The sequence below is a fragment of the Acanthaster planci genome, linkage group LG01 (assembly GCF_054643075.1).
Source record: "Acanthaster planci isolate LZ-2023a linkage group LG01, COTS_SCS, whole genome shotgun sequence".
Taxonomy (NCBI): domain Eukaryota; kingdom Metazoa; phylum Echinodermata; class Asteroidea; order Valvatida; family Acanthasteridae; genus Acanthaster; species Acanthaster planci.
This window is the reverse complement of record NC_141777.1, coordinates 196,460-220,806: the sequence shown is the minus strand read 5'-3', so window position 1 is coordinate 220,806 and position 24,347 is coordinate 196,460. Positions and strand designations below refer to the sequence as shown.

At 41.1% G+C, this 24,347-nt stretch overlaps 2 protein-coding genes across 7 annotated transcripts in view; one reads left to right on the top strand and one right to left on the bottom strand.

The window, feature by feature from the left end:
• rps6ka5 (ribosomal protein S6 kinase A5) overlaps positions 1-18,052 on the top strand; it is a 44,815-nt gene extending 26,763 nt beyond the window's left edge. For all 3 annotated transcript variants that reach the window (XM_022254636.2, XM_022254639.2, XM_022254637.2), the window contains 8 exons: positions 127-291; positions 948-1,073; positions 2,048-2,124; positions 2,590-2,734; positions 3,730-3,900; positions 6,971-7,174; positions 10,561-10,717; positions 11,219-18,052. In XM_022254636.2, coding sequence (XP_022110328.1) covers positions 127-291; positions 948-1,073; positions 2,048-2,124; positions 2,590-2,734; positions 3,730-3,900; positions 6,971-7,174; positions 10,561-10,717; positions 11,219-12,117 — 1,944 coding nt within the window. In that variant the 3' untranslated portion in view covers positions 12,118-18,052. The remainder of the gene's footprint in view (positions 1-126; positions 292-947; positions 1,074-2,047; positions 2,125-2,589; positions 2,735-3,729; positions 3,901-6,970; positions 7,175-10,560; positions 10,718-11,218) is intronic.
• Positions 18,053-19,225: 1,173 nt separating this feature from the next.
• Positions 19,226-24,104, bottom strand: LOC110989927 (prolyl-tRNA synthetase associated domain-containing protein 1-like). Of its 4 annotated transcripts, none has more exons than XM_087133071.1 (4): positions 23,946-24,100; positions 22,824-22,915; positions 21,713-21,830; positions 19,226-20,287 (listed from the first exon to the last, which is right to left on the bottom strand). In XM_087133071.1, the coding sequence occupies exons 3-4, from the start codon at positions 21,803-21,805 to the stop codon at positions 19,856-19,858; spliced, it is 525 nt and encodes a 174-aa protein (XP_086989197.1). In that variant the 5' UTR covers positions 21,806-21,830; positions 22,824-22,915; positions 23,946-24,100; the 3' UTR covers positions 19,226-19,855. The 4 variants fall into 4 exon arrangements, with proteins under 4 accessions (XP_086989197.1, XP_086989194.1, XP_086989196.1 ...); XM_087133068.1 differs by lacking the exon at positions 22,824-22,915 and adding an exon at positions 22,344-22,422; XM_087133070.1 differs by lacking the exon at positions 22,824-22,915 and having other exon boundaries at positions 23,946-24,104.
• Between the last annotated feature and the right edge of the window lie 243 nt (positions 24,105-24,347).

The window sequence follows — 24,347 nt, the reverse complement described above, 5'->3', positions numbered from 1 at the left end:
TCTACAGGGAACAAAACAAAGATGGCAGCATCATGATAAATGTCATACCAGATATGGCCTGCGTGCCACATTCACTCATTCTTTCATTAACTTACTAATGCCTTTTTGATCATTTTTTGCCGTTAGAATCTAAATTGGGAGGACTTAGCAGCCAAGAAGGTTCCCCCTCCCTTCAGGCCTCACATCAGCGGAGAACTGGACACCAGTAACTTTGCCGACGAGTTCACTAACCTGCCTCCTGCTGAGTCGCCGGCTGCTGTACCTAAGACCGCTGATGCCAGAGTGTTCCGAGTAAGATTGTCCTTATTTGTCTAGCACAGAATTTCCCTGGAAAGTCTGAGTTTTAATTTTCAGGAAAAGGCATCTCCAAATGCAGATTCGGGCATTAAAAAAAATCACCGGACAAAGTGTATTTTAACTTGATGGGTTTATTCCAATTTTTGTTTATGCTTGGCTCCACAATTATTGTTCACTACTATATGCTCACATAAATTCTTAAGACGATTGAAACCACCATGAAGCAAGTTGAAGTAGTCACCTTTTCCACCAAAGAAGTTTGAACTTCACTTAAATTAAACTTTCCAGTGTCCCGGTAAAAAAAAGACATATACATGTATATATATGAACCAAAAACAAACTGAGTAAAGCACGTGTATTAACCCTAACAAAACTAAATACTCTCATTTAAATATGATTTTACTAATACCTTAGGGAATTAGGATTAATCAGCAGGTGAAAGGTCTGTACACAAGCAAGAGAGAATATATTCGGCAGAGAAATCTCACTTGAATATGTTGTTACTTTATCAAAAGCGGTCTGTGGAAAGTGAGCTGTGTGCAATTAACTGAGAGTCTTGCAAAAGGCCTCATTTCAATTGAAGTCATGCGTGAATTTCTTGATTTGTTCTGGCACGTGTTCAGAATTCATCCAAATAATGTTTCTGACAGGGCTACTCCTTCATAGCACCATCAGTACTTTACAGTGAAAACGCAGTCACAGCCGACCTCCTACGACCAGAACCAGACAAGAACAAGCCTTCCCCGGAGCAGATATCAAACTCATCCAAAATCAAGGTAGCCTGTGCTCCAGTACCGTATCCTAGATTATTCCAAGGCCAGTCACTGGATTTTGCATTGATGGAGTTACATGTAAGACTGTGATATGGCATGCATGATGTGCCGGATTTAAGCACATAGAAAGTGTTCTTAGTTTACTGCACAGCTTCAGAATTGTCAGATGGGAGGTGGTCATCCATAACTGACCAATGACTTGGGGCAGATGGCTTGAGGATATTTTGGAGTAAGTACACGTACAGTATACATGTATGAAAGATTTTTGCAGTTACTCTTGAGCTCAGAGTCAACCAGACATTTGTAATAAATTGTAACTTGACTATTTTTGCAGACATTTTACACAAGTAGGGTCGAAGTTCCAAATTTCTGAACCTTCTTTAAACGACATTTGTTTCTTTTTCCGGGGTATATTAAAGTCCTGCAAAAACTGATTTCATTTTGCTGAAAATGCTTCCTTCACAAGTTGGCCCTAAACCCCCTGAGCGGATGATTTGTATCAGCCAACTGTTGTTTTACTTGGGTAGAGGTTGAAACTAGAAGCCAAGACTTAATCAGCCTTAAAAGAGATGGGCTTTTTCTGCCCAACTCCCTGTGGGGGCGGGAGGGAGGGTTCCCAAGAACGCAGCTGCCACATGCCTGATCTGTTTGAAACTTCACATGCATGTAAAGACACTCATTATAAATACATCTGTGAAGTTTGAATTCAGTCCAGGTCATTTTGAGTTCATGGCTTGACGCATGTACATGTAGCCTGTGCGCATTGAGCATGTCAGTGGGAAAATTATGCATTTTGGGGCTTACCTGTCTCTGATAATGGTCATTTTGTGAGAAGTGGACTTTGTGTCCAATTTTCACACTGTAGATGTCAAAATGACTGCAAGACATTACTGGAAAAACACCTGAAGGATCAGTGTGGAGAAGAGCACAGCAGCAACATCAGAGAAAATTAAAAAAAATTTTTTTGTTCATCACAGGAATCCGTATTTCACAAAACATACGAGATTGATTTAAAGTCTGAACCTCTTGGAGACGGCAGCTTCTCAGTATGCAGGTAAAAGGCAGTAACCATTATTCAAAAGAATTCAAAATGTCTATCACTTGGTCATCTTGTTTTCTTTTAATTTTGAAACAAAATTTCACAACGTGAGGCTGAATGTGTTAACCTCAAAGATTCACTGTACATTGTAGCCTTCTCTAATCCTTCAAAATCCATCTAGAGATTGTGGAAGATGTTGCAGGATTGAGGAATGTAGATCCTGGCCACAAGCACTTGACCTGGGGGCTTGATTCTCATGAAGGATAAACTACAGAGGATGTGTGCCATTGTTAAGGTCCTGAAGAGTAGAAAAATTGGCAGGAAGTGCTGTCAGGAATGTCCAGGAATAATGCATGGTTTCATTTTGAAAAAAATTGAAGGAAACATTTACTTTGCATAATTGAAGATTCTTATTCAGTGCAGCGCTTTTCTTTCCCCATTTCTAGTCTGCTAAGATCCTGTTGTCATATTTTCGTCCAGAAAATGTACTCACAGAAAAACCGGTCAGGCTTACGCCGTGAAGATTATCAGCAGAAGGAAGAACTGCAGTCAGGAAATCAAGTCACTACAGCTGTGCCAGGGACATTCCAACATTGTGCAACTCAATGGAGAGTTTAAAGATGAGGTCAGTCAACTGTAACCTTTGACCTCTACCAAATACCAAATAACCAGATATCAGTTGCGAAATGTTCTTTGGTCAAATTATTAACCCTCCCCCCAAGCATTCTGCTTGAGGGAATGGATGTTGTGAAGGCATTTCATACATGTTGTCCAAAGTGTAGGAGGATTAAATAATGTGACATGTTGTACATTAGAATACCATTGTGGAAGCTATGTATGGTTGTGGTCTTGGTGCAAGAAATGTGTAAGATTGCTGATACTAATTGGTACCTTGGTTTTCTGTCTTGTACAGTCCCTATCCAGACGGGTTGATTTGGTGTGATTAGGGAAATATGTGGTTACTTACATCACTTTGGGTCAGGATTATTTCAAAAGGATCTGGAGATTATTTTTGGCCAAAACCAGATTTTCAAAAAGCCTACAAATTTTGAAATGAAATTATGTACGTGAAAGGATCTTGATCATTTGCATAACCTTTAAGCAGTATTTCTCACCACAACTTCATCTTTTGATAAATGAGGCTTTGCCTCAATAACCTGTCATGTACATGTACAAGAGCTGAGCCAGGGTACCACACATAGTCAACCCCCACGGACTTGTCAGAACTTGTACCCAGGCCATTATTGCATTATGGGACAATTTCATTTTTGGTGAAGAATGTTGCAACCACGTTTCAACCTCGACTTGAGCCAAAGGGAATAACCTAAAGCATTAGGGTGTGTATATCAACCGCTACTTTTAATGCACATTGGCAGATGGTGTTTAGATGTTCTTCTTGTTACTATCCCAGCAAATTGTTGCTGGTTAACCATGCTAGGGCAAAACCCGCAATTAAAATTGAATTTACCTTGTCCTGTGGTACAGAATGGTTCGTGGTGTTGTGTTAGGGATTTGCTCAGTGGCACAGTCTAAGTTGCATGGACAGTCCATAATCTTTTGAAAACATGCACTTACCCTGTTGAGATGAATTTTAACTTCACGATGGGTCTGGAATTGCAGCTACACACGTATATTGTGATGGAGCTGTGCCGAGGGGGAGAGCTGCTCAACAGAATCCGCAAGAAAAAACATTTCGACGAAGCTGAGGCAAGCACCATCATGAGGAAGCTGGTCTCGGCCGTGGACTTCATACACAACCGTGGAATCGTGCACAGGGATCTAAAACCAGAGGTGAGCGTAAGAAAGACACACTACCCTGGAATGAGGTCAGACCCAAAGGTAGCCTACTTTCCTCCCTGTCGATAGAAACTGTTTTGAATTCTCCAGGATCTGCCACCTGATTTGACAGACAAGCTGCTGTCAGTAAACAAAGCTTTTACAGCAAATTCCAGTATTCAGAACTTGGAGGTAGTCAACTCTTATTACGAAATTTGTTGTAACAAAATTCCGATTACAACAAGCACAAATCTGTGGTCCCGGTGAAAACGTGCATATTTCTGTGGGGAGAAAATATGTTACAGCGAAATAGCATTGTACAAAATTCCTGGTACAACGAAAGGTTTTCGTGACTCCGTTGCCTGAAAACCATTCTTGACGATCCATTCATAAAGTGTTTGTGAATCGTGGTGTTGAAAACGTGTGCGGTGCACCACACTGGTTCCCGCCGGGCCGAACCGTTGCCAATGAAGGCATGATGGAAATGCGGCAAGCAGTCAGTGTACAGATTCAGCCAAAAAAGGGTCGTCGTTCCACTACATCGAATGCAGTTCTATAGTTTCAAGTCGAAAAACACTACCGTCACAAATTTTTCTGCAGGTTCATTCACAAAAAAATGATCTCATGTCTATGTTTGTGTTTTCTGTGTTCATGAATTTAATTTGAAGTTGTGCTGCTTGTACTCAAGCGAGCGTGCTTCCACAAAATTTCCAGTCGTGCAACACAAGGCTTATCGCACGCACGCTTACAACGCGATATACAGACATCGGTTGCCAGGTTCCTGTCGTCATGACACACATAGTGCACGATTAAAAAATCCATGATATTTTACATTCATTACACAAACGGCAAAACAAAAATTCCCATCCCATTTCCGATAAAATACGCCCCAAATAAGTTCGCATGACTATTCTCGTATCTCAAGAGTCCAACTAATCGCCCAACACTGAATTATTCATATTGCTGCAAAGAGATCTAGCGTGCCCGCCAATGAGACTGTGCGCTTTAATGACCTACATTTGGCAAGACACAGCTATCCAATCGCAGCATTCGTTCATGACATTACGCTTCTTCAGCTACCATCTCGCGCGCGGGCGACCGCGCCGCAGTGGGCGAGTGATCTCGGACTACTAATCAATCTTGTCATGCAGCTTGTTTCAAAAATCAAAAGAGAGGCGAAAAATTAAACAAAAAAGTCTCTCCGTGACACAATTTGTGTTGGAAAGACTACTTCCATGGATGGGGGCTTTAGTTGATGAGCCTTCACATTCTTGCAGGTACATCCATGCCTACTTGTGCATGCAGGTTAGTTACTGTTGGTTTCGTCGTCATGGCGATTGAAAGTCTTTTAAAAATCCCTGGATGGATGCTTTCACATGTATTTGCTTTTTTAAATTTCACATGCACATTAAAAATGTTGTCCTATGACAGTGAAGTTTATTATTCTAAACACATCACAAGGTATTTGATTAATCATAACCGAGACATCTTTTTGATCAACCACGTTGTCCTAATTTTATATTCCGGAAAAACTGAAATACAAGCAGTGACAAGTGAGGAAGCAGGTTTTTGCTTCTCTTTTCATGTGGTTGGAACGAATGTGAGAACAATAAAAAAAGATCGTTGATTGCCGTGGATGTCGAACAGATGCAAATTTATGGAATCATTTTATAGTTTATAACACACATTCCTGGCTTTGGTTAGATAGATTTTCACACAAACTTGTACATGTTGTATACAAAGGACAAAAAAAGACCCGAAGAGAGCGCAAGGCTAGCACAAGCAGCATTCGCATTTTCTGATCCGCCAATAAAAATCTTCAGAAAATAAAGTCCAGTGCGGACACGGAAGACCAGCTAATTTTTAATTCCCAACCTGTAGAGCTGTGATACACGTACGTGTATACATGTGCCAACGAGTAATACAAGAAGCACTGTAGCGATAGGGAAACAAAACCTTTTGACAGGCAGGTTGATGGCTGCATGCTGAAGTATCACGCTACGTCTTATCTCTTCACCAAAAGACACAATACAAACGTGATGCTGGATGACTGAAACCACAAAGTATGCAGTCACTGTTGTGGATATAATTGTCTGCTTTCATCTTATGAGGGTTGTGGGAACATTCAGAACAAATCAGCCAGAATACCCCGGTGTTGAAATTCAATACCGAATAAGTCGGTATTCCGGTATTCATGGATTGTTAGTCGGTATTGTTTGGTATTAAAATCAAAACCGCTGTATTCGGTAATACCGAAATACTACCCAAGCCAACTCTGCCCCCCACAAAGAGAAAAAGGTACCCTCTGGGATTCAAACCACACATATCCAAAGAATCATTCCCATATTCATGACTTCACTACACAAGTCAGCTCAACCAGACTCTTGTTTTCCTTCTTTTGTGCCCGTGACCCAGCATACTGAAGTTATTATGTTATTCAGGTACCTATTACGGTGTATTATTGGCACACATCACACAGTGGCATTTTGCTGTAAAAGCCCCATTTCTTAACAATTTTGGGTAGCGGAATCAGGTAAATCTGCCCGTGTGGGAAACCCAGTGGCATGCTCTGCAGTTGCAGCAGGCATAAAGTTTCTCACAAGGTACTTGTAAGAGAGGTGGGGCTGTACCTTCCAAAATACCTTGAAATTTTCCAAAACATCCTGATGGACTTCGAAAAGTTATCAGAGGGTAGGGACTGAGGAGCCATTTGCATAATATCCAATAGTGACACTTGCACCACTTGAATAACAATTGACCATTTTCAGAGTGAAACACAGTGCATGCCCGAAAGGCAGGTGTTTAGTATAAGTAAGTATGGGGAATACTGAGATTATTTTTCAAAGTCTCAAAACTGACACAGTTTTTGTGACTCTTGACTTGGAAACAGTTTTATTAGGGTCAAGTGTGTTATGTCTGACATGGAACCTGTTTTGACAAAACATTAACAAGTCTTCATTAACATGGAATGACCAAACTAATCTTTGAAAACATTAGAATTAAAATGTAACCTTAACTGTGCATTATATGCTTAAACAATTTATCTGAAAACACTTGCAAATCCACTTTATTCTCTTCTGTCCAGAATCTGTTGTTTACAGATGAAACTGATGAGGCAGAATTGAAGATCGTTGACTTTGGCTTTGCTCACATCACCAATGCCAACCAGCCACTCAAAACACCGTGTTTCACTCTACATTTTGCTGCTCCCGAGGTCCTTGGGCAAACGATCGACAAAGACGGTGGTTACGACGCATCTTGCGACATCTGGAGCCTGGGAGTCATTTTGGTGAGTGTCAATGGGTGGGGGGAGACATGGAGTTTAATTAAATTACCAAAGCACCAACGTCGCTGTTTAAAGTGAATGTTACTGGGCATTTCATGTTTGTGCACAAGCCTATTGAAAACTCATAATTTCCTACTGCCATTTGCATTCTGGAAGCCAGTATGCCAAAAAAGTAAAATGCACGATCAGAAAATGAGCATTGTGTTTTGTCCTTAGTTTTGCTGTGTATTTGCCATCATACCTATGATAGAAAATGTGCTTACCAGTACATGTCATTTGTACATGTATTGTGATGCGTGTGCATGTTGCATATACATGTAGAGTATATTGTCCAGAATTGGATCTTTCTTTGTTCTCCACTGACATGCACATGGATTAAAGCACCCCAGTAAATCTACAGATCTGTGGTGAGGGACCATTGTAGGTTCTAGTGGAAAAAATGCACGGATTTACACAAAAGGGATGCCAGCTTGAAATTGACTAAAGGGGGATAACTTGGAAAGTACAATTTCTGTGAGTAAATTCTTTGTAGTCAACAAAATGTTAGGAGTGTCTAGGGGTGGGGGGATAGATACCGGCACCATCGGAAACCAGAAGACACTGGGCAATATTCAAAGGAGACAGTACTGGAGAACGTGACAATATTTATTATGAATTATGAAATGTATCTGGTGACAAAACCTCAGTTCTTCAATAGCACCCCTGGCACTGTAGCTTGTAAGCCTGAAGATATCTGTAGAGAGATACGATGAGAAGCAGTTACTGTTTTTGAGGTGGGGAAAATCCTCCAGGAGAGGTTTCTAGGTAGAAGCCACAGAATCAGGCAGGGACCAGTGTTGTAGTCGAGACCTTTGTGTCCGAGACTGAGACCGAAACCAAGGCATCCAAGACCAAGACCAAGACCGAGACCAGCTCTTTCAAGACCGAGACCAGAACTTCGAGACGGAGACTTTTGCAGTTCGAGACCGAGACCAAGATGACCGAGACGGAGACCTTGCACAACATATACAATATATAGGCCTACATGTAGTTCATTGATGGTAAACGTGGTGGACAATTGGCATTAAACAGCAAAATTAAGTGCACATTTTACATGTAAAGCACACAACATATTCAATATTCCATGAAAGAGTTTTATTTGAACTCTGGGAAAAAACAGCACTCAGTTATTTTGACCATGAAGGCATGGACTGCCGATGCTATAGAATTTTGTATAGAGTATACGGCATAATCGTACATTAAACATGTACATGTACAGAGTTTTTGTGTTCCATATATACAGCAAAATTAACGTGGGCGGGCCATGTCCAAATGTTTAACAAGGCAAAACATGGGGTCTGAGTTGCTCGGACTATGCCAAAAGGTGTGCACGAGTTCAATTTATGAGTTATACTCTCTAATGATAAATGGACAGGTTAGAGGGGTCACACAACATCGTGGGCAGTTCCCTATTAAAAGTACATGTACATGTACAGTGTATGCATACACACATGTATGCATTAGTCTCCATTCCAGCTTTGATTTCATTCTTTATCGTGAATACCATGTCGTACATGTTCCAAGCATACATGCAGAATTGCGTGCAGTTCGGAACTAGACTCATTCGCTTGCGCTGCAAGCAGCACTGCTATATACATATGTGTGCTGTATGTACCGTACGATCCGCGGCCGAGCGTGAATTGTTGACCCACGTTTTCTGCATTTCTGTCATGGTCTCGGCAGGTCTCGGGTGGGAGACCCCAGACCTCGGCATCCGAGACCAAGACCGAGACCAGCCCTCCCGAGACCGAGACCAACCCTCCCGAGACCGAGACTCTTGTAGGCCGAGACCAAGACCGAGACCTCAAAAAAAGGTCTCGAGACGGTCTCGAGACCTCCAACACTGGCAGGGACTGAAAACCCAATCCACATGTGCACCAAGGTGGTAATTGAACCTGGACCACAGAGGTGAAAGGCGAAGGAAAGATTGGAATGCCACCCTGACTCTCCATCTAACAAATGGTTGATACTGTACTTAGGTTTTAATTGAGCTCCAGTTCCATGAATTGGACAATTCATAGAATAACAAAGTGACAACTAAGAGCTTTTACCAGTGTTGGAGGTCTCGAGGCCTGTCTTGGTCTCGAGGCCGATTTTTATGGCCTCAGCCTTGGCCTCAGAGGGTGATGCCTCGACCTTGGACTCATCCTCGGAGATCTCCGGCCTTGAGGAATCAATTGAGGCCGGCACGAGGCCGCCCAATGTTCCCTACAATTCAACATGTTTTTCAATCAAAAAGTGGGGATGTTTCCTTATCAATTTTACAGTTACCGACCGTCGTTAAGATTTATGAACACAAAAGCAGCATCATCCACGTCCAGTTGCAACATTCTTTTCTTAGGTTCCATGTGTGTTTTTTTTTTCTCATTGAACCAAAATCCTGTAATGTGTGCACGTTCCGTGACTTCCGCGCGACAGACACAGCCACCGCTGCACATACAGCACCTTGTTTGAGAACCAGTCAAACCTACACCATAGTCTGGTCCCCCTCTGCCACTTTGCCATGAATGAGTCTTTTGGCTTTCCCAGGAGATGTTGGAGACCCTAATGTTTTTAAGATGTAACAAGCATTTTCTTTAAGTCTCTCATTAGTAACGTGCCATTCAGCTGTTGACTTCAAAATAAACAAGTAATATATGTACATCTAACAAAATCTTGACCTCGTTTTGAGTGATCGATTTGATTTGTTGTTAGGATGTATACCAACAGCTGGCCTCGGCCTCGGTAGCTGTGGCCTTGGCCTCGGGGTTATGGCCTTGGTCTTGGCCTCGGAGGTTGTGGCCTTGATTTCAACACTGGCTTTTACCAACCCCCTTCCTCTTCGGGGATCCCCATAACTCTAAAAGAGCCTGTAAGAGCCCAAAAGAGCCTATATCTATGCAATGCATTGTTATCAGGAGCTGAGCCTTTAGCAGTTTTAGAGTAACTCGTTGAAGCCATTTTTACACTAATTTTGTGAAAACTGACCCTACCATTCTAGCAAAGTGCCAATTTTTCCAAGACAGGTCACTGTCACTAAAAACTGTAGGAGCCAATACTTTTTCCATTGTGGTGCTCAGTGCATGAGGGCTGGCACACATTAAGCTTTGAACTGCAAATGGCCTTAACACAAAAGCATTTGTGTGATTGACTTCAAACTTCACTTTTGTAATGATAACGAATGTCTGTACACTGTACATGCCTGCCAAGTTTTAAAAAATCAAGTGAAGCACAGCCGAGTTCAGGGGAGGGGAAATTGCCCCCTCCCAGCTGTGAGAGGGGCCAAATAGCCCGGCTCTTTTTAAAGGCTAAAATGGGGAAAAGAAAAGCAAAGTGATCCAACAGATCTTCGCTCATTTCTTTTTCTTTAGTACACCATGCTGTCTGGCCACGTGCCTTTCCAAGCATCTCGTCGAAGCGGTGACAACAGTGCACTGGAGATCATGCGCCGGATCAAAGACGGTAATGTATCCTTCACAGGACAGCACTGGAGCTCTGTGAGTGAGGCTGCAAAGGATCTTATCCAAGGCAAGTATTTAGGTCCCAAAGCATTGGTTTGATGACACTACTTAAGGGTTCCCCAGTATCACACTGTCTGACTGCTATGTTTTGGTGACGTCTTTGTTCAAGTATTAAGCACTGGGGTTAAAATGCTAGCTTGCCTCTCTGAAAGCCACAGATTACACCGTGGAGTAGATGAAAGTCAAACTTTCCTCTGGGCCCTTTAACGAATACCTGACATTGTGCATGCTCGGTTTTATCAGCTTGGCTTTCTTAGATTACGCCCTCCCTTCTTGAAAATCACAAAAGTGAGGGATGTGGTCCAGAGTATTAAAATGCATAACAAGTAATATTTTTCAGATATGTGTTTGTTTAAAAATAATTCCCTAAAGTACAGGCCAAAAAAGTTTTAAATTATCATTTGGGCACTAGCCAGGGTTAATTTGAAACTGAGATGAAGTTGATGCTTGAGATGTACTGTTCTCCAGCAAGATCTTGAAAGTGCCAGTGTTGTTCTTGTCTTGGCAGGTCTTCTGACTGTAAACCCCAGCCAGCGTCTGACCATTGAGGACTTGCTCATCAATGAGTGGATTCAGGGCCAGCAGGCCACCAGCTCCACTCCGCTCATGACCCCCAACATCCTTCTGTCGGCGAGCACCTCGGCCGTCCAGACCAAGGTCAAGGCCACCATGTTTGCCTTCCACCGGGCCCAGCGGGAGGGATTCCGGTTGCTAGATGTCTCCAATGCCCCACTAGCCAAGCGCCGCAAGCTCAAGAAGGACTCCTCCACAGAGACGCGCAGCAGCTCCAGCGAGAGCACCCACTCGCAGGGCTCCTCGCAAGGGGGGCGTGCCTCGCCCACCCACTTCCCGAACCCAAACACAAGGAACGCCAACCCATACCTGGTCAGGACGGATGTTCCCTCTGCGCAACAGCATACTGGTGAAGGCTCTGGAGATGACCCCTTTGACAGGCACTTCACTGAAGCGTCCAGCACAAAGAACTCTAAACAGGATCAAATTGTTCCTGCTCTATCCCACGGAGTCGCATCGTCCACTTGCTCGGCAGCCACGTCCACAGTGCACTCTCAAGGACACTGTCTACCAGCCTCGCTTCAAGGGATCAATCCTGTTCATCGGCACCTGCAGAGCAATGCAAGCCTGGATGCCAATCCGCTCCTTTTCATCCCCAGCATTCCCAGTCACCACCCGACCCATCCACAGCTGTTGGCCTTCACCACGGTCAACTCCAACCTCCCCCAGGCTCAACACCCGGCAACACAGGGTCATCATCCAGCACAGTACTCCACGGTCAGTTTCCACCACTTGCCGACAATACAGGAGAACCTAAGCCAGTGGCAGGCTATTATAGGACCAGCCGGCAATGTGGCCACTACTATAGCACCCGTGCTCCCTGATACCAAGTAACATGGTTTGACCTAGTACCTGTTACTTCGTGGAACAGCTCAACCTTCTTTGGAAATTTGCAAGAGGCACCACCCATCATGAGTAAATTTGAAAGTTAGGCCTTAACTCTCAAACCTTCTTAGTTGAAAAAACATTTGATAAACCTGTACATGTATATAACTGCACTAACTTTTGCTCTAATAAGCTATCCCCCTTTTCACACTTCCAGCATTCTTTGTAGGTAATCACCCCAGGCTACATTCAGCTGTGACCTCATCAGAGAATCGCCATCTTGTTCTGAAAGGGGGTTGAGATCCTGGCTAGCGGTAGATGATTCTAAAACATTCAGGATAAACAGAATTGTCTGTGATTGTGAAAGTTTCTGAATGGTACTTATGCCCTTTACCTCTTACCATGATGGGAGATGTTTTCTTCATGGACACCATTCAGTTCTTGATGCATAATATGTTTGCTTTCTCTGCTGTTGAAATAAGGCTGCTTAATATCACATATCAGACATTAGTATTTTTATACAGGAGATTCTGAGCAGATGTAATTACTGGAGAGCATATTTTTATGAAAACTAATTCATTAAAATATAATTGTACAATGGAATCTCTGCGTCAGAATCTTTATGGAGCCTGTACATACCGTAGAGATCAAAACAACCTGAAAAAAGGATTAAAAGTCAGACTGGTCTGTAAATTCATTTTCTTGTGGTTGGATGAATGTGCTTTGAACTTGTGCATATTCACATACAATGTTTTTTTGTTTTGTTTTTCTTTTTATTCATTCTTTACCTTAAACACACACATGTAGTGTACATGTACATGTGATAGACGTTCTTAAGTCAACCACATTAAAATGAAAAGCAAACTTAACTTCATTTTTGGAGCTTGAGAGTAAAGCAGTAGAGTGAAATTTCATGACAAATTAGCATCTGTCTACATGTAATCTGATAATTGTTTCAGATTTGTGGTTAAACACATTGTATGTTTTAACCACTTTCTGCCGGGCGACCTGTTTTCGGGTACATAGGCTTTATATGCAGAGCCGGGGAGCCCGGAACTGGGAAAAAAGAGTTGGGCCTTATAACAAAAGACCGTGCTCGGCACAAAAGACTGAGCTGCTGGGCATTACCAACATTTTTTTCGCTCTCAGTAGTGGAGATAATCCAGCCTTGTTTTGTATCAGTATACCATGGTTTGAGGCATTTAGAGCGAGCGGATTACCACCGGGGACAAAAGCTCTCCACCACCGTAGTGATGAGCCACACAGCACCGCTGCACGCTAATCTGGCCCCTATTTAAAAGAGGTCAGCAGTGCACTGTGCAGGTTTCGGGAACAAAAGAATCTTATGTAACAGCGCACAATCTGGGCTCTTTTTCAAGGCTGCAGGCCTGGCTTCAATATTCAGGAGTCAATGAATTTTACCTGTCAGCCTTAGAGTAGTGCCCAAAGAGTCCTTCATTTTGGTATAAATGGCCATTAAATGAAATGATGAATCTTTGAAGAATCTTGAAAATGATCCGGCATCTTGTCTTGCTCAAGAAAAATCCAGCAAGTGGTTAAGCCAGATTTAGAAAGATATTGAGAGGAAGGCTTGGAACACGCGTCATATCATAAATAGTCTGGTACCATCCATATCAACAGTTTCCAATTTGTAATTCATATTCTGGGAACATGATCGAAAATGGCATCCTTGGGAATAAGTTCTATTACCATTTGCTTCATTCTTTGCCCAATGTGTGTGACGCCAACTGGGACAAGTTGTTTTGGTCATTACAGCTTTCAGTTGTAACTGCTAGCTATTGGTAATTCTGAAGTTTTCTTCAGGCAATTTTGTTCAGGACTTTCCTGTATCCATCAAGATCTACTGCTGCCGGGCAGGAACTGATTCTTTGAACTTGAATTGTCTTTAAAAGTCTAGTGTGAAATGAGAGTGGCTGGTCTGCATGTATATTCATGCATCTTTTTCAATCATGTAAAATACTTCACAACCTGCTGATCTGTTACATGTGTGACTATGTCAAAGGATCTTGGAGTGATAGGGTCAGATTGTTTGTTAAAGAGCCTAGGTGTGTGTAACTGGAGGACACCCAGAGTGATTGCAGTAATTCAAGAAAAAAATTGGATTGGGATTGAACTGGGATTGGCAATTTCAAGGAGTTTTGGGAGAGAAGTTGATTGTTGAAACATCATGGCCACTAATTGTCACACTACACAATTGTATTGCATGTGACCTGTTCAGACAACCATGAAGGTAGCAATCAGCTGATCTTTTATTTATCTAAATAACACCTGAGAATTCATTTTTATAGTGTATTTATATGGAAAAACTAATGATTGAATTTTAGAAATTTGAATTTTAAAGTTGACATTTGTATTGAAAGCATTTCTTCTACTTTTCAAATTTGGCTGTATAAATACAGTACATTTCTCATATAAGCATATTTGTTTATGTACATGTTATGTATTCTTTATTATCTCATTTGAATTGCCCATCTGATTGAATGAAAATGTTCTACTCTACAAGACTGGCATTGTGCTGCTGGGAATCTGTCTGGGTGTTTTCAGTCTTGTAGAGATCGCTACAATCGGAGAGAACACGTTTGCTAGAAGAAGAATTTCAGCACTTGCGCTGCCAGGTAATGACAGTTTGTTTGGCTCGGGCCACGGATTACAGAAGACAGTGCCACCGTATCGAAAGTGGTGCAACCAGACGAATCCAAAGTGAGAGATGTCAAGATTTTATGACATCCCTTATTGTTGAGGGAGTTCCCAAACAATGTTTTCTAAATGTAGTGAGTACTTCTCCCTCCATCTCTGTTGTCTCTAGTATGTTCTGGTAAATGTGCATCAAGTCTAAAACGTGTTCTGGGAAGCTTTGTAACATAAAAATACACCTCCTGACATATTTTTCTCCAGTTCATACATGTGTTCACTCTGTTTGTTTAAATTTTTTTTGGGGGGGGGATTATTTCAAGCCAACTTGTTGCATTTTGATCATTACCATAGATTTCCATTCAGGAGCATTTTATTGCTCTTCTGTTGGGCAGTTTTTTTTCCCTATTTCCATCAGACTTGATAAACTGAGCATGTTTAACCTTGCGGCCAGTAAATTTACAACTTCTGTTTTAGTCGGAGAGTATGAAGAACCATTCAAGCTGAGATTTAGAAATGTAAATAACTGATTTCTAGCATATATTTTTAATATCTCAAAGTAATTTCTCGTTATCCCAGGCACGCAGTTGTGTTAAAAATCTTGTCCGTAATGTGATTTCTCAAATTTGTTTGGTCCATAAGTGTAGTTACCTTGTAAAAAGTTCAAAGTTTGAACAAATAATTCAAGGCAAGTTATTGTACTGTTTAATAGGTTGATAATGCAATCAATTTGGAAACAGGGTGGTGATGTGACCAAAATGGGGTGGGACTGTGTCCATCCCCCCCAACATTTCTCGGCTTATGTGTGATTCAATGCTTGTGAAATGTTACCAACCCCACCCCATACAACTGTGCCTAAAGTATCAAGGTTAATACACTATTTGAAGGAGAACTTGAACTGTGGCCATGATAATGGATATTTTCACTTTCATTGAATGCCTGTTGCAAGGTTATTAAACACCTCAAAGCAACAGTATAGGATTAATGCCAATGGTGAAAGAACACATTCTGCATCGTGTGCTTATTGGTACAACCAAGTCTTGACTGAATCAGATTTTTGTGAGGATGCAAGCTTCCGTCTCTCCCTCGTTGTGTGAGCTGCAGCTGTTGCAAAACTCTTAAATTATTATTTTTGTGGTCACGTGATATACTATGCCATTGTGGATGGATTCAGGGGGAGGTCTAAGTCCAATACAAAAAGCATACAGGCTGTTCTTGGTAATAACTTGAATCACATGGCGTTTTATGAGCCCTTTTTGGTCTGAAAAGGACGTATTCAAAAGACTGGTGCACAACATCATTTGGTCCGGAAGAGCCTCATCCAACAACCCGTAAGCAATGCGAATTTGACATCACAAAAGATTTGCAGTGAAAGTTGGCTCAAGTTGAAAATGTGTCGAATATTTGCAAATTCACAGTGTGAGTACATGTATGTCAGATATTTGTGTTTACTTTCAGGCCAACTATAAACCAGCCATTAAGGTTTCTAACTGTGCATCCCTGTGACTTAAACTAACTCACAGGGAGAGAGGACAGAGGTTGTGATACATACGTGTGCACCAGCTCTGAAGATGGATATCACACTTGATTTATTTTGATACAACAGTAATTTGTACCTAAATATTTGGTAAGAAAGTACTGGTACATGTATAGGATTGTATTTTGTGTATCAAGAATGTACAGTTTCAGAAACAACAATTTTTGTTTCCATTTAAGACGGGAAAATGTCAAGAATAATGTTCACGCACACCCACGTAATTCCTTTTTGAAAATGTATTTCCATACAAATGAATGCAGAATTATGCATGAACTCATAAGCTGTTGAAATGAATAACATTTGAATAACACTGTACATGTTCATGTACGTACAGTTTTAATGAAGATAAGCGGACTGTAACCAGTGTACATGTGCATTTTGCATCGAAAGGTTTGTTCTAAATGCTGTTGAAATTTCTGCAGGATAAAAATGAGGGAAAGAATGAAGTGTTTAAAAGGTAAAAACGGAGCAGTTCTTTGCTAGGGTGCAGATGTAATTTCCCGGGTGGAAGAGCTTGGCATAAACGTTTGACTGTGTAAAATTTCTTTTGGGTATGTGTGAGATTCAGTTGGTGGCTGTGAACATCAGATTCAATTTTTTGAGTACTGAAAGGTCTGTAGTGCGCATGAGGCAAAGGCACGCCAATTTCGTCATGGCAACTTATTGTGGAATTAAGAGATTTAAATATATCAGATGAGATGTTGCATTTTTTGGCTGTACATTTCCTTGCTGATGCATGATGGGCCAAGAAAAATTCCAGTGATAAAACACTCGCTGTTGCTCATTGCAAAGGCCTTTTCCCGTGAGAGATGAGGCTACATGTGCATGCACTGTCTGGGTTTGAATTCAGTCTCAGAAAAGAAACTGGAGAAGCTAAGTTCTTGCATCTTCATTGAGATAATTGCCAGTTTTGATTAATCATCTGTAATTAAAGACCTCAATCTGCTGCCCAAATTTTGAACTCATCTCTACATAAACAGAAAAGGTCATGCTTGTGTTGGTTCGGTGTTCGAGGGCCGCCAATTTTTTTTTCATAAGAAACTGATATAAGAAATTATTTTAGGAGAGGAAAGAAGCAGATTTGAACTTGAAAAACTTTTGAACAAAGGCCATCTGTAGCTGGGCAGACTTCAAAGCCAAGGATTAAACAAACGGGATGAAAAGAATCCTGAAAATTTGAATGCTTGTCTATCATCTTAATGTCCGTGGTAAAATTGACAGAAATGGCTTTTAACCTTTTTGGTACTGTATTGGATAAACACGTTGGAAGAGTTTCGCTAGTGGATGCTAAAATAACAATGTTAAACTGGCAAGGATTGGATTTCTCAGAAATAAATGCTCAAGAACAGATTGTTTCAAGATTAAAGGCCAGTTATTGTGGACCAAAAACTGAGTTTGTCTCTTCAACTGTTAAAATTCTTATAGCCAACTATATGAGATGTGTGGGATGTACAGGTTTGCACAAACTCATTTCAACAATGGAACAGGACAATATCACATAATATCAACTGATGTTATATCTGGCATGCGGCACTTGTAGTGTGCATCTTCAAAGCGTTTGAGTTTGGGGTACATGTACATCGGTTAATGAGTGATAAAAATAATGTTGCTCGAGAAAAAAACTGTGCAGTGTACAAAGTGGAAAGTTTGCTCTGAATTTCTTCACTTTTAAGACAAATTGAATTATTTATATCATCTGTTTTTAATTCACAGTATATTTAAAAAGAGATAATAAATTTTCTATGACAAAAAGCAGATGCTGAATGGAGTCACTCTTTTTTCTATGTCCAGATACATGTAAGACCTCCTTGAAATTACATTTAAGTCCAGTCAATCACAATTTTATGGTGCTTTTATTGCACAAAATGACATAGTTAATGGGTTTTTTTCTCGTTTTATATTCACCATCACTGTCCTTCTAACCTGGTTATTTTGGAATGACCTTAACTGCAAACACCAGTTCATGTACATGAAAAGCGAGTGTTTTTTTTTTTTTTTTTTTTCTGCATTTCATGAATTTTTTTTAACCTCGTAATTCAGGATTTTTGATGATTTACTTTATTCAGATTTTGCTGCTTCAATATACCTTGTACAAAATTTCAAGTGCAAGGTTTACAAACTTATAGCTACACTGTTCACAATTTAAACCTCTAAATGGTGGTTTTTAGTCATTGTTACAATCAAGCTTCTACATGTACATGTAGATGTTTCATGGACCTCTGTCTATTGCTCAATTTCACCCGCGATTCCTGAGAAAAACTATCCTGCCATTTTCACAGCTCTTACATCTTGGATGTTTGAGTGGAAAACTATTGGATTTATGTTGGCTTCCGTAAGGTTGTTACGGGTTTTGCTTCCCGTATAAACACATGTGCCCAGTCACCACAAGGGACAACATAATCTGCACCTAGCTACGGTGTACATGTACCTACTGAGCTCAACCTGACTTCCCCAAGTTGCGCAAGAAAATCCTTGAGCTGCTGACATGGCTAAGAATTCTACAAAAACACCACAGTGACTGGAACAAATTTTCTCATATACCATGAAAGAGAATATTGAAATATTAAGTAAAAAAAAATAAGACAAAACTTGCACATTCCCACCCTGCATCTGCTTCCAGTCAATGAGTGAAGAAAGCCAAGCTGTTATGACATTCCAGTTTGATGAAAAGCTTGATCCATGGCAAATGCAGCGTTGGACAACATACTACGTCTGCAAGTTTGCCTTCTTGTATTTGAGTTAACTTTCAAACCTGTCTTTTTTGTAGAAGTCTAATGCGTGTACATGTACTGGTATATCCATATGCATTTCATAATGCAATGACTCCGATTCAATTTATGTCTTTCATAAATAAGGCAGAAAGCACATATCAAAGTTAGCAACAAAGACACAACTCTCAACACAAAAAACACATGTAAGAACTCAACATTACCATTACATACTCCTTTATGACAAAAAGACTTGTTTGAAACCTTGGAAAAATTGAGCAGCGTACATGTACATATTTGTACATGTACATTTAAGGAAATGCAGTATTTTTGGAGGGATGAAAAACTGTTAGAAGATTGTAGTCTTAATCTGGACAATTTTAAAATGTTTCTAAGCACATCTCATCAGATTACACTAAAACACTAAAGCAACATCCAAAATTAAAAACAAACTCAAAAAAAATGAAAATAAACTGGAACACTTGAAATAATTCAATTGTGGCTTTGGCTCATTCTGTGTCACTGAAGAGTGTGAAGCTATGCTCAGTCATCGGACATTTTCCGAACAATTCTGGTATTTGTCTCACTGACCAAAAGCAGATTTAAGAAATTTTCTGAGGAAATGTAAAGGCACAAGTCCTTGAAGCAAACTGCTGATGGTGTTTTACTCTGGTTTTTGTGCTTCTGACATTTGATGTTTCCTCATGAAGCCCTGCTACATGTATATGTCTGATTAAAAGCTGATAATGATTGATCATGCTCCTTTTGTTCTTCCACGTTTTTGGCTTGATATTCATGCACTGCATTCCACAATCCAATCAGTTGCTGCTACTTGACAGAATACCCAAGTTCACTCCAACGCATCAAAGTTGACCAGGATGGGCTCGTGGCCCGTCTCCCTCACAAATTTCAGAAAGTCATCTGGGGCCATTCCCAAGGTTGCCACATTGGTCATGGGGTGAAAGTTCACCCTTGGGTGGCCCTTGTCTGTCAAATCTCTGTCCAGTAGGAACTTAACCTCTTTGCCCCTGTCGTTGAACAATGCAAAGGGCGTCACACAGCCCTGCGTTACACCCAGCTTCTCCTGCAGGACGCTCTCGTCGGCCAAGCGCAACCCGCCAGGTGCCCCCACTGTCTTGGCCAGCTTAGCCAAGTTGACCACACGGTTGTGCCGAGCGGTCAGCAGCCACAGTCCCTTCTTCTTGTCCTTCAGGAAGAGATTTTTGCCAACTACTCCACTGATGTCTTGGAGGTGAGGCATCATGGCTTCAACTGTAAACACCTGAAGAAATCAATCTATTTTAAAAGATGGGAAGAGCCTTTTCGACAAAGATCCTTGAACAGTGCCTTTACGTCCATCTTTGTCCAAGCCTTACAATTTCGTCCACAACTACATGTAGTTGGACATACAGCAACATTAAACAACACTGAGTGACTGATTCAAATTTCAAGAACTAAATTTTAAATGTTATTAAGGGGGTTTACATATGTTTGTGACATGGTTGGAATGACTGAATTGTGTATAATCACTGCCCAATAACTTTGCTCCCTGTTCCCCTTACCTCCTCTCATTTTTTCTTGCTATCTATTCCTTCTTTTTACTTACATGTACTTAGCTCTTTTCTCTCTTCCCCTCCCTCCCATTTACTACATATTGTAATGTAAAACCGCTTCTTTTCACCGAGTTGACAAAGTTGGGGCTGCCCCAAGTTGGCACTGGACAAATCTGGGATATAACAATGTAAATGCAGACCAATTACATGAGGAGTTGCGTAGTTGCATCATCTATCTCTTCTCAGTTTGGGTTCTAAAAAGAACCAGTTGGCCCAGGAGAAAGCTCCAGGAGAAAGCTTTGTCTCTAATAACCATACACAACTCGCAAAAGAGACGTACAAAGTGCCACGCTTACAATTCCATTCACTGATTCCCCTGCCCCCCCAAAAAAAATTCTTGTTATTAATTTGTCATTTGCATCACGAAATGACGTATTGTGGATAAATGCAGCACCATGAACTGTCATATCATGTGTACAAAAAAAGCCATGGAAGGTACATGTACGTGTACATCACTTCATGGTGAAACTGACCAGTTGTACAGTTTCTGGCATAGGCACAAAGTGTCAGTGGAAAAATGAAATAAATCTGAACTGTGACTGCAACCTTTACTTTACATGCACAGTGCTGTATGCTTTACTTTGGTCATGTGAACTTTTCTGCGAAGTTTTTTAGATTCCCTGATGTCCAAGTGACAGATTTACTTTTGTTGTACCAGTTTTTTCCTGCCCAGTAAAATCTCAATCGGCCATTTCAATACAACTGGGATAATTTCAGGTTGGAGCTTGAATATCACTCTCACTTAACTCTGCTGCATCAGTGTGCACAATCCTGCCAATCTTTACCAAATGGAATTTAGGCCGATCCACACAAAAGAAAGAGTTCTGCATCCGATCTTCACGATTTCCGAGCTTCAGCAACACCAATTGAAAAAGGGAGAGGGGGCCTTGCATTTGGGGGGATTTTAACAAGGAAAGGAGGTTTGGTACCTAGGAGCAAATTTGGCAACAACACCTTGACCCATTCTTAAGTTAGTTTAGTTGTTATGAAACTCGGAAATAATAGAGGCTGAACACTGAACTCTTTCCCAGAGACTACTGCTAGAGTACAGATTTGCTTTTATTTGCGTTTTTTTTTTATTCTTTCTGAATTACCTCTGGGTGTTCCACTATTTCTGTCTCAATGTCCAGTCTTTTCAGTTCTGCCATAAGTTCTTCTCGACCTCCATGATTGCCACTCTCTGCCATGATGACAACTAAAAGATTACCCTGTCTGTATTAAAAATAATGAAATAAGGTTAATTCTGGAATGTTGGAAGGAAAGCTGGAAAGAGTTCCATGCGCGGATATTATGTTAACTTAACACCCTGTGCAAACACCCTATGAGAAAGATCTGAAAAAATTGTCTAAGTACTCACTTCAATATTTTTCCCTGCTAAATTTAGGACACATTATTGCTTTCTGATGGCTGATACACCACTTCAGGGAAAGTTTTTTGTGATGTAGGTATGGCACTCGGAGCAATTGCAGAATACTCTACCACTCTAAAAAATGACCCTGCAATGACTGGTTACGTGGGTACAAGGTGAAAATCCCTTAGGAAGAGTGTGACACTTGACCTGCAACTGGCTACGTGTATGAGGTTGATCATGCGGGGTGGGGGGTATTCTGCAATTGAGCTTGGCACTCTTACCAAAAAAGCTCATAGTCATAGCTACATTGTATGCAACACAGTGCATGTAGTCACAGGGTACTCTGAGGGCTCAAAATGACCAATTACCCCCACCTGTTACAGAGGCCTTGCGTGGCAGCCATCTTGCAGGGCAGTTTTTTCATTCAACCAGGAAACCTCCTCTGTGCATAAACTATGGAACAAAAGAGCTATCCTGTAAGATGGCTGCCACGCAAAGCCTGTATCATCAGCCATGTTTAGTACTTGATAACGTTGGGCCCATGTCTTCAGACAGTGATGGAATATTGGAACAAGGGAAGGGATGGGGGAGATTAGAGACTGTTAGACTTTTGCTACCTGTAGTGGAATGGTGTATACATGTACATTTTACGGTACATCAACAGTGGCTGATGTCTGCCAAGAATAAGTTTTTTCACAAGGGGGTAATGGCCAAATGTTCAAAAAGTGATTCGTAGAGTCCAAGTAGCTCAGACTTCCATGAACATTTGTTGGAAAACGGCAGTTCTGGAAGTAAAATACATGTAGTAGACATTTAGTTCAGTATTGGAAAATAACCTAAATGAGATCACTGACCTGGTCGGAGGTTAATTGTTTCATTCCATTTATGTCCTTATTCACATCTGGGCAATGGGGCAACCCTCCATTCACTTTGTATTAATTGAAGGCTACAGAAAGTACAGATATTTGCATGTTTACCTTATTTCTTGCATGATAAAAATAACAGTGGAACCCTTTTGGTATAATGGGAGAGATATTCATAGGAAAAAAAAACGTGTTTCCTTGGGGGAACTAAGCCTGTGAGAGTTTACTTCCCACTGCACATCAATGGAAAAAATACCAAAAAAATTGACTTTTCGACATCCTTCGTTATGGTACACATAATTTTCACAATATTTCTTAGTTCATTGCATGAGCACGAAGCTGAGATGCTTTACTTTCAGGAAATAGCCAATAAAATGAAATACTTAATCATTTAGGCTCGTGGATTTCATGACAAATGCCGCATTTTTCGTCAAAATCGGGCTCATTTGCTGTGTGAAATTCTTTTTTTCCACACAACTCCTAACTTCAACTCGTCATGCTCGTTGTATTATTTAATGCCACCGTAGGGTGCAGTGTCCCAATTCAAGGAAAATTCTCCGCCAGGCAGAGAGATTGTTTCGAAAAGAGGGGTCTGTTTGGGCCAAGAAATGGTGGAATTGTGTCAGTATGGCCATGGCCCAGGATCATCTCTGTAGATTCAGGGGCACCCATCTGGGGGCAAAGCAGACAAAAATGGGATTGAAAATTAGTCAGAAGAGCCCCAGGAAGGTGAGGGATGTCATTTGAAAAATGGCCGCTGGGAAGGCTTGGCAACATTCACTTTTTGGGGGGTGAGTTTGTTTTGGGCGGATAATTAAAAAATTCATTGGTTAACCTACTAAAAATTGAAAATCAAAGGAAATCTGAAGGACCAAACAACACATTGATTTTTGTTTGAGAGGCCTCAGGGACTTCAGTTGCCTGCCATGGGGCTCCAAACTTGGTTGATTTTACACTATTTTCAATGGAGCTTGAATTAGTTCAGTGCACCCCCGTACGGCTTATGGTTCCAAAAAGTGTTTCTTCGGCAAGCCTTTGCCTATCTAATAATGTAACAATCATTGTGATTGGTTCAGGTAAACACTTGCGTTCCTTTCTTTTAGAAAGACGTACCCATCTACGTGTAAATTTGGCGTTACTTGTGGCTCGGCTTGCAATGACTATCCAGTGGGTGCTTGTCCATGGGGCACACGCGCAACCAGGCTAAGATTGGCACGAAATTCGGGCCGGATTTTCGGCTAGCCTGATTTTCGGCTGGACGCTATTTTTACGGCTGCAAGCAACCCTTCACGTAACCGGCTAGAAATTCTACGGAGGCCGATCAAGGCATAGCAGAAAGAGCCCATAAACGTCTACAAATTACAGAAAAAAGCAATGTTTAAATAAATCCTTCGCTGTAAGGTATCTTAGCTATGAAACAACTTGAACAACTGAGACTTTTTTACCAACAGGAAACACAGACGGAATGTGTACGAAAAAACAAAAAGCCTTCATGCAAAATGGATGAGGGCGCTA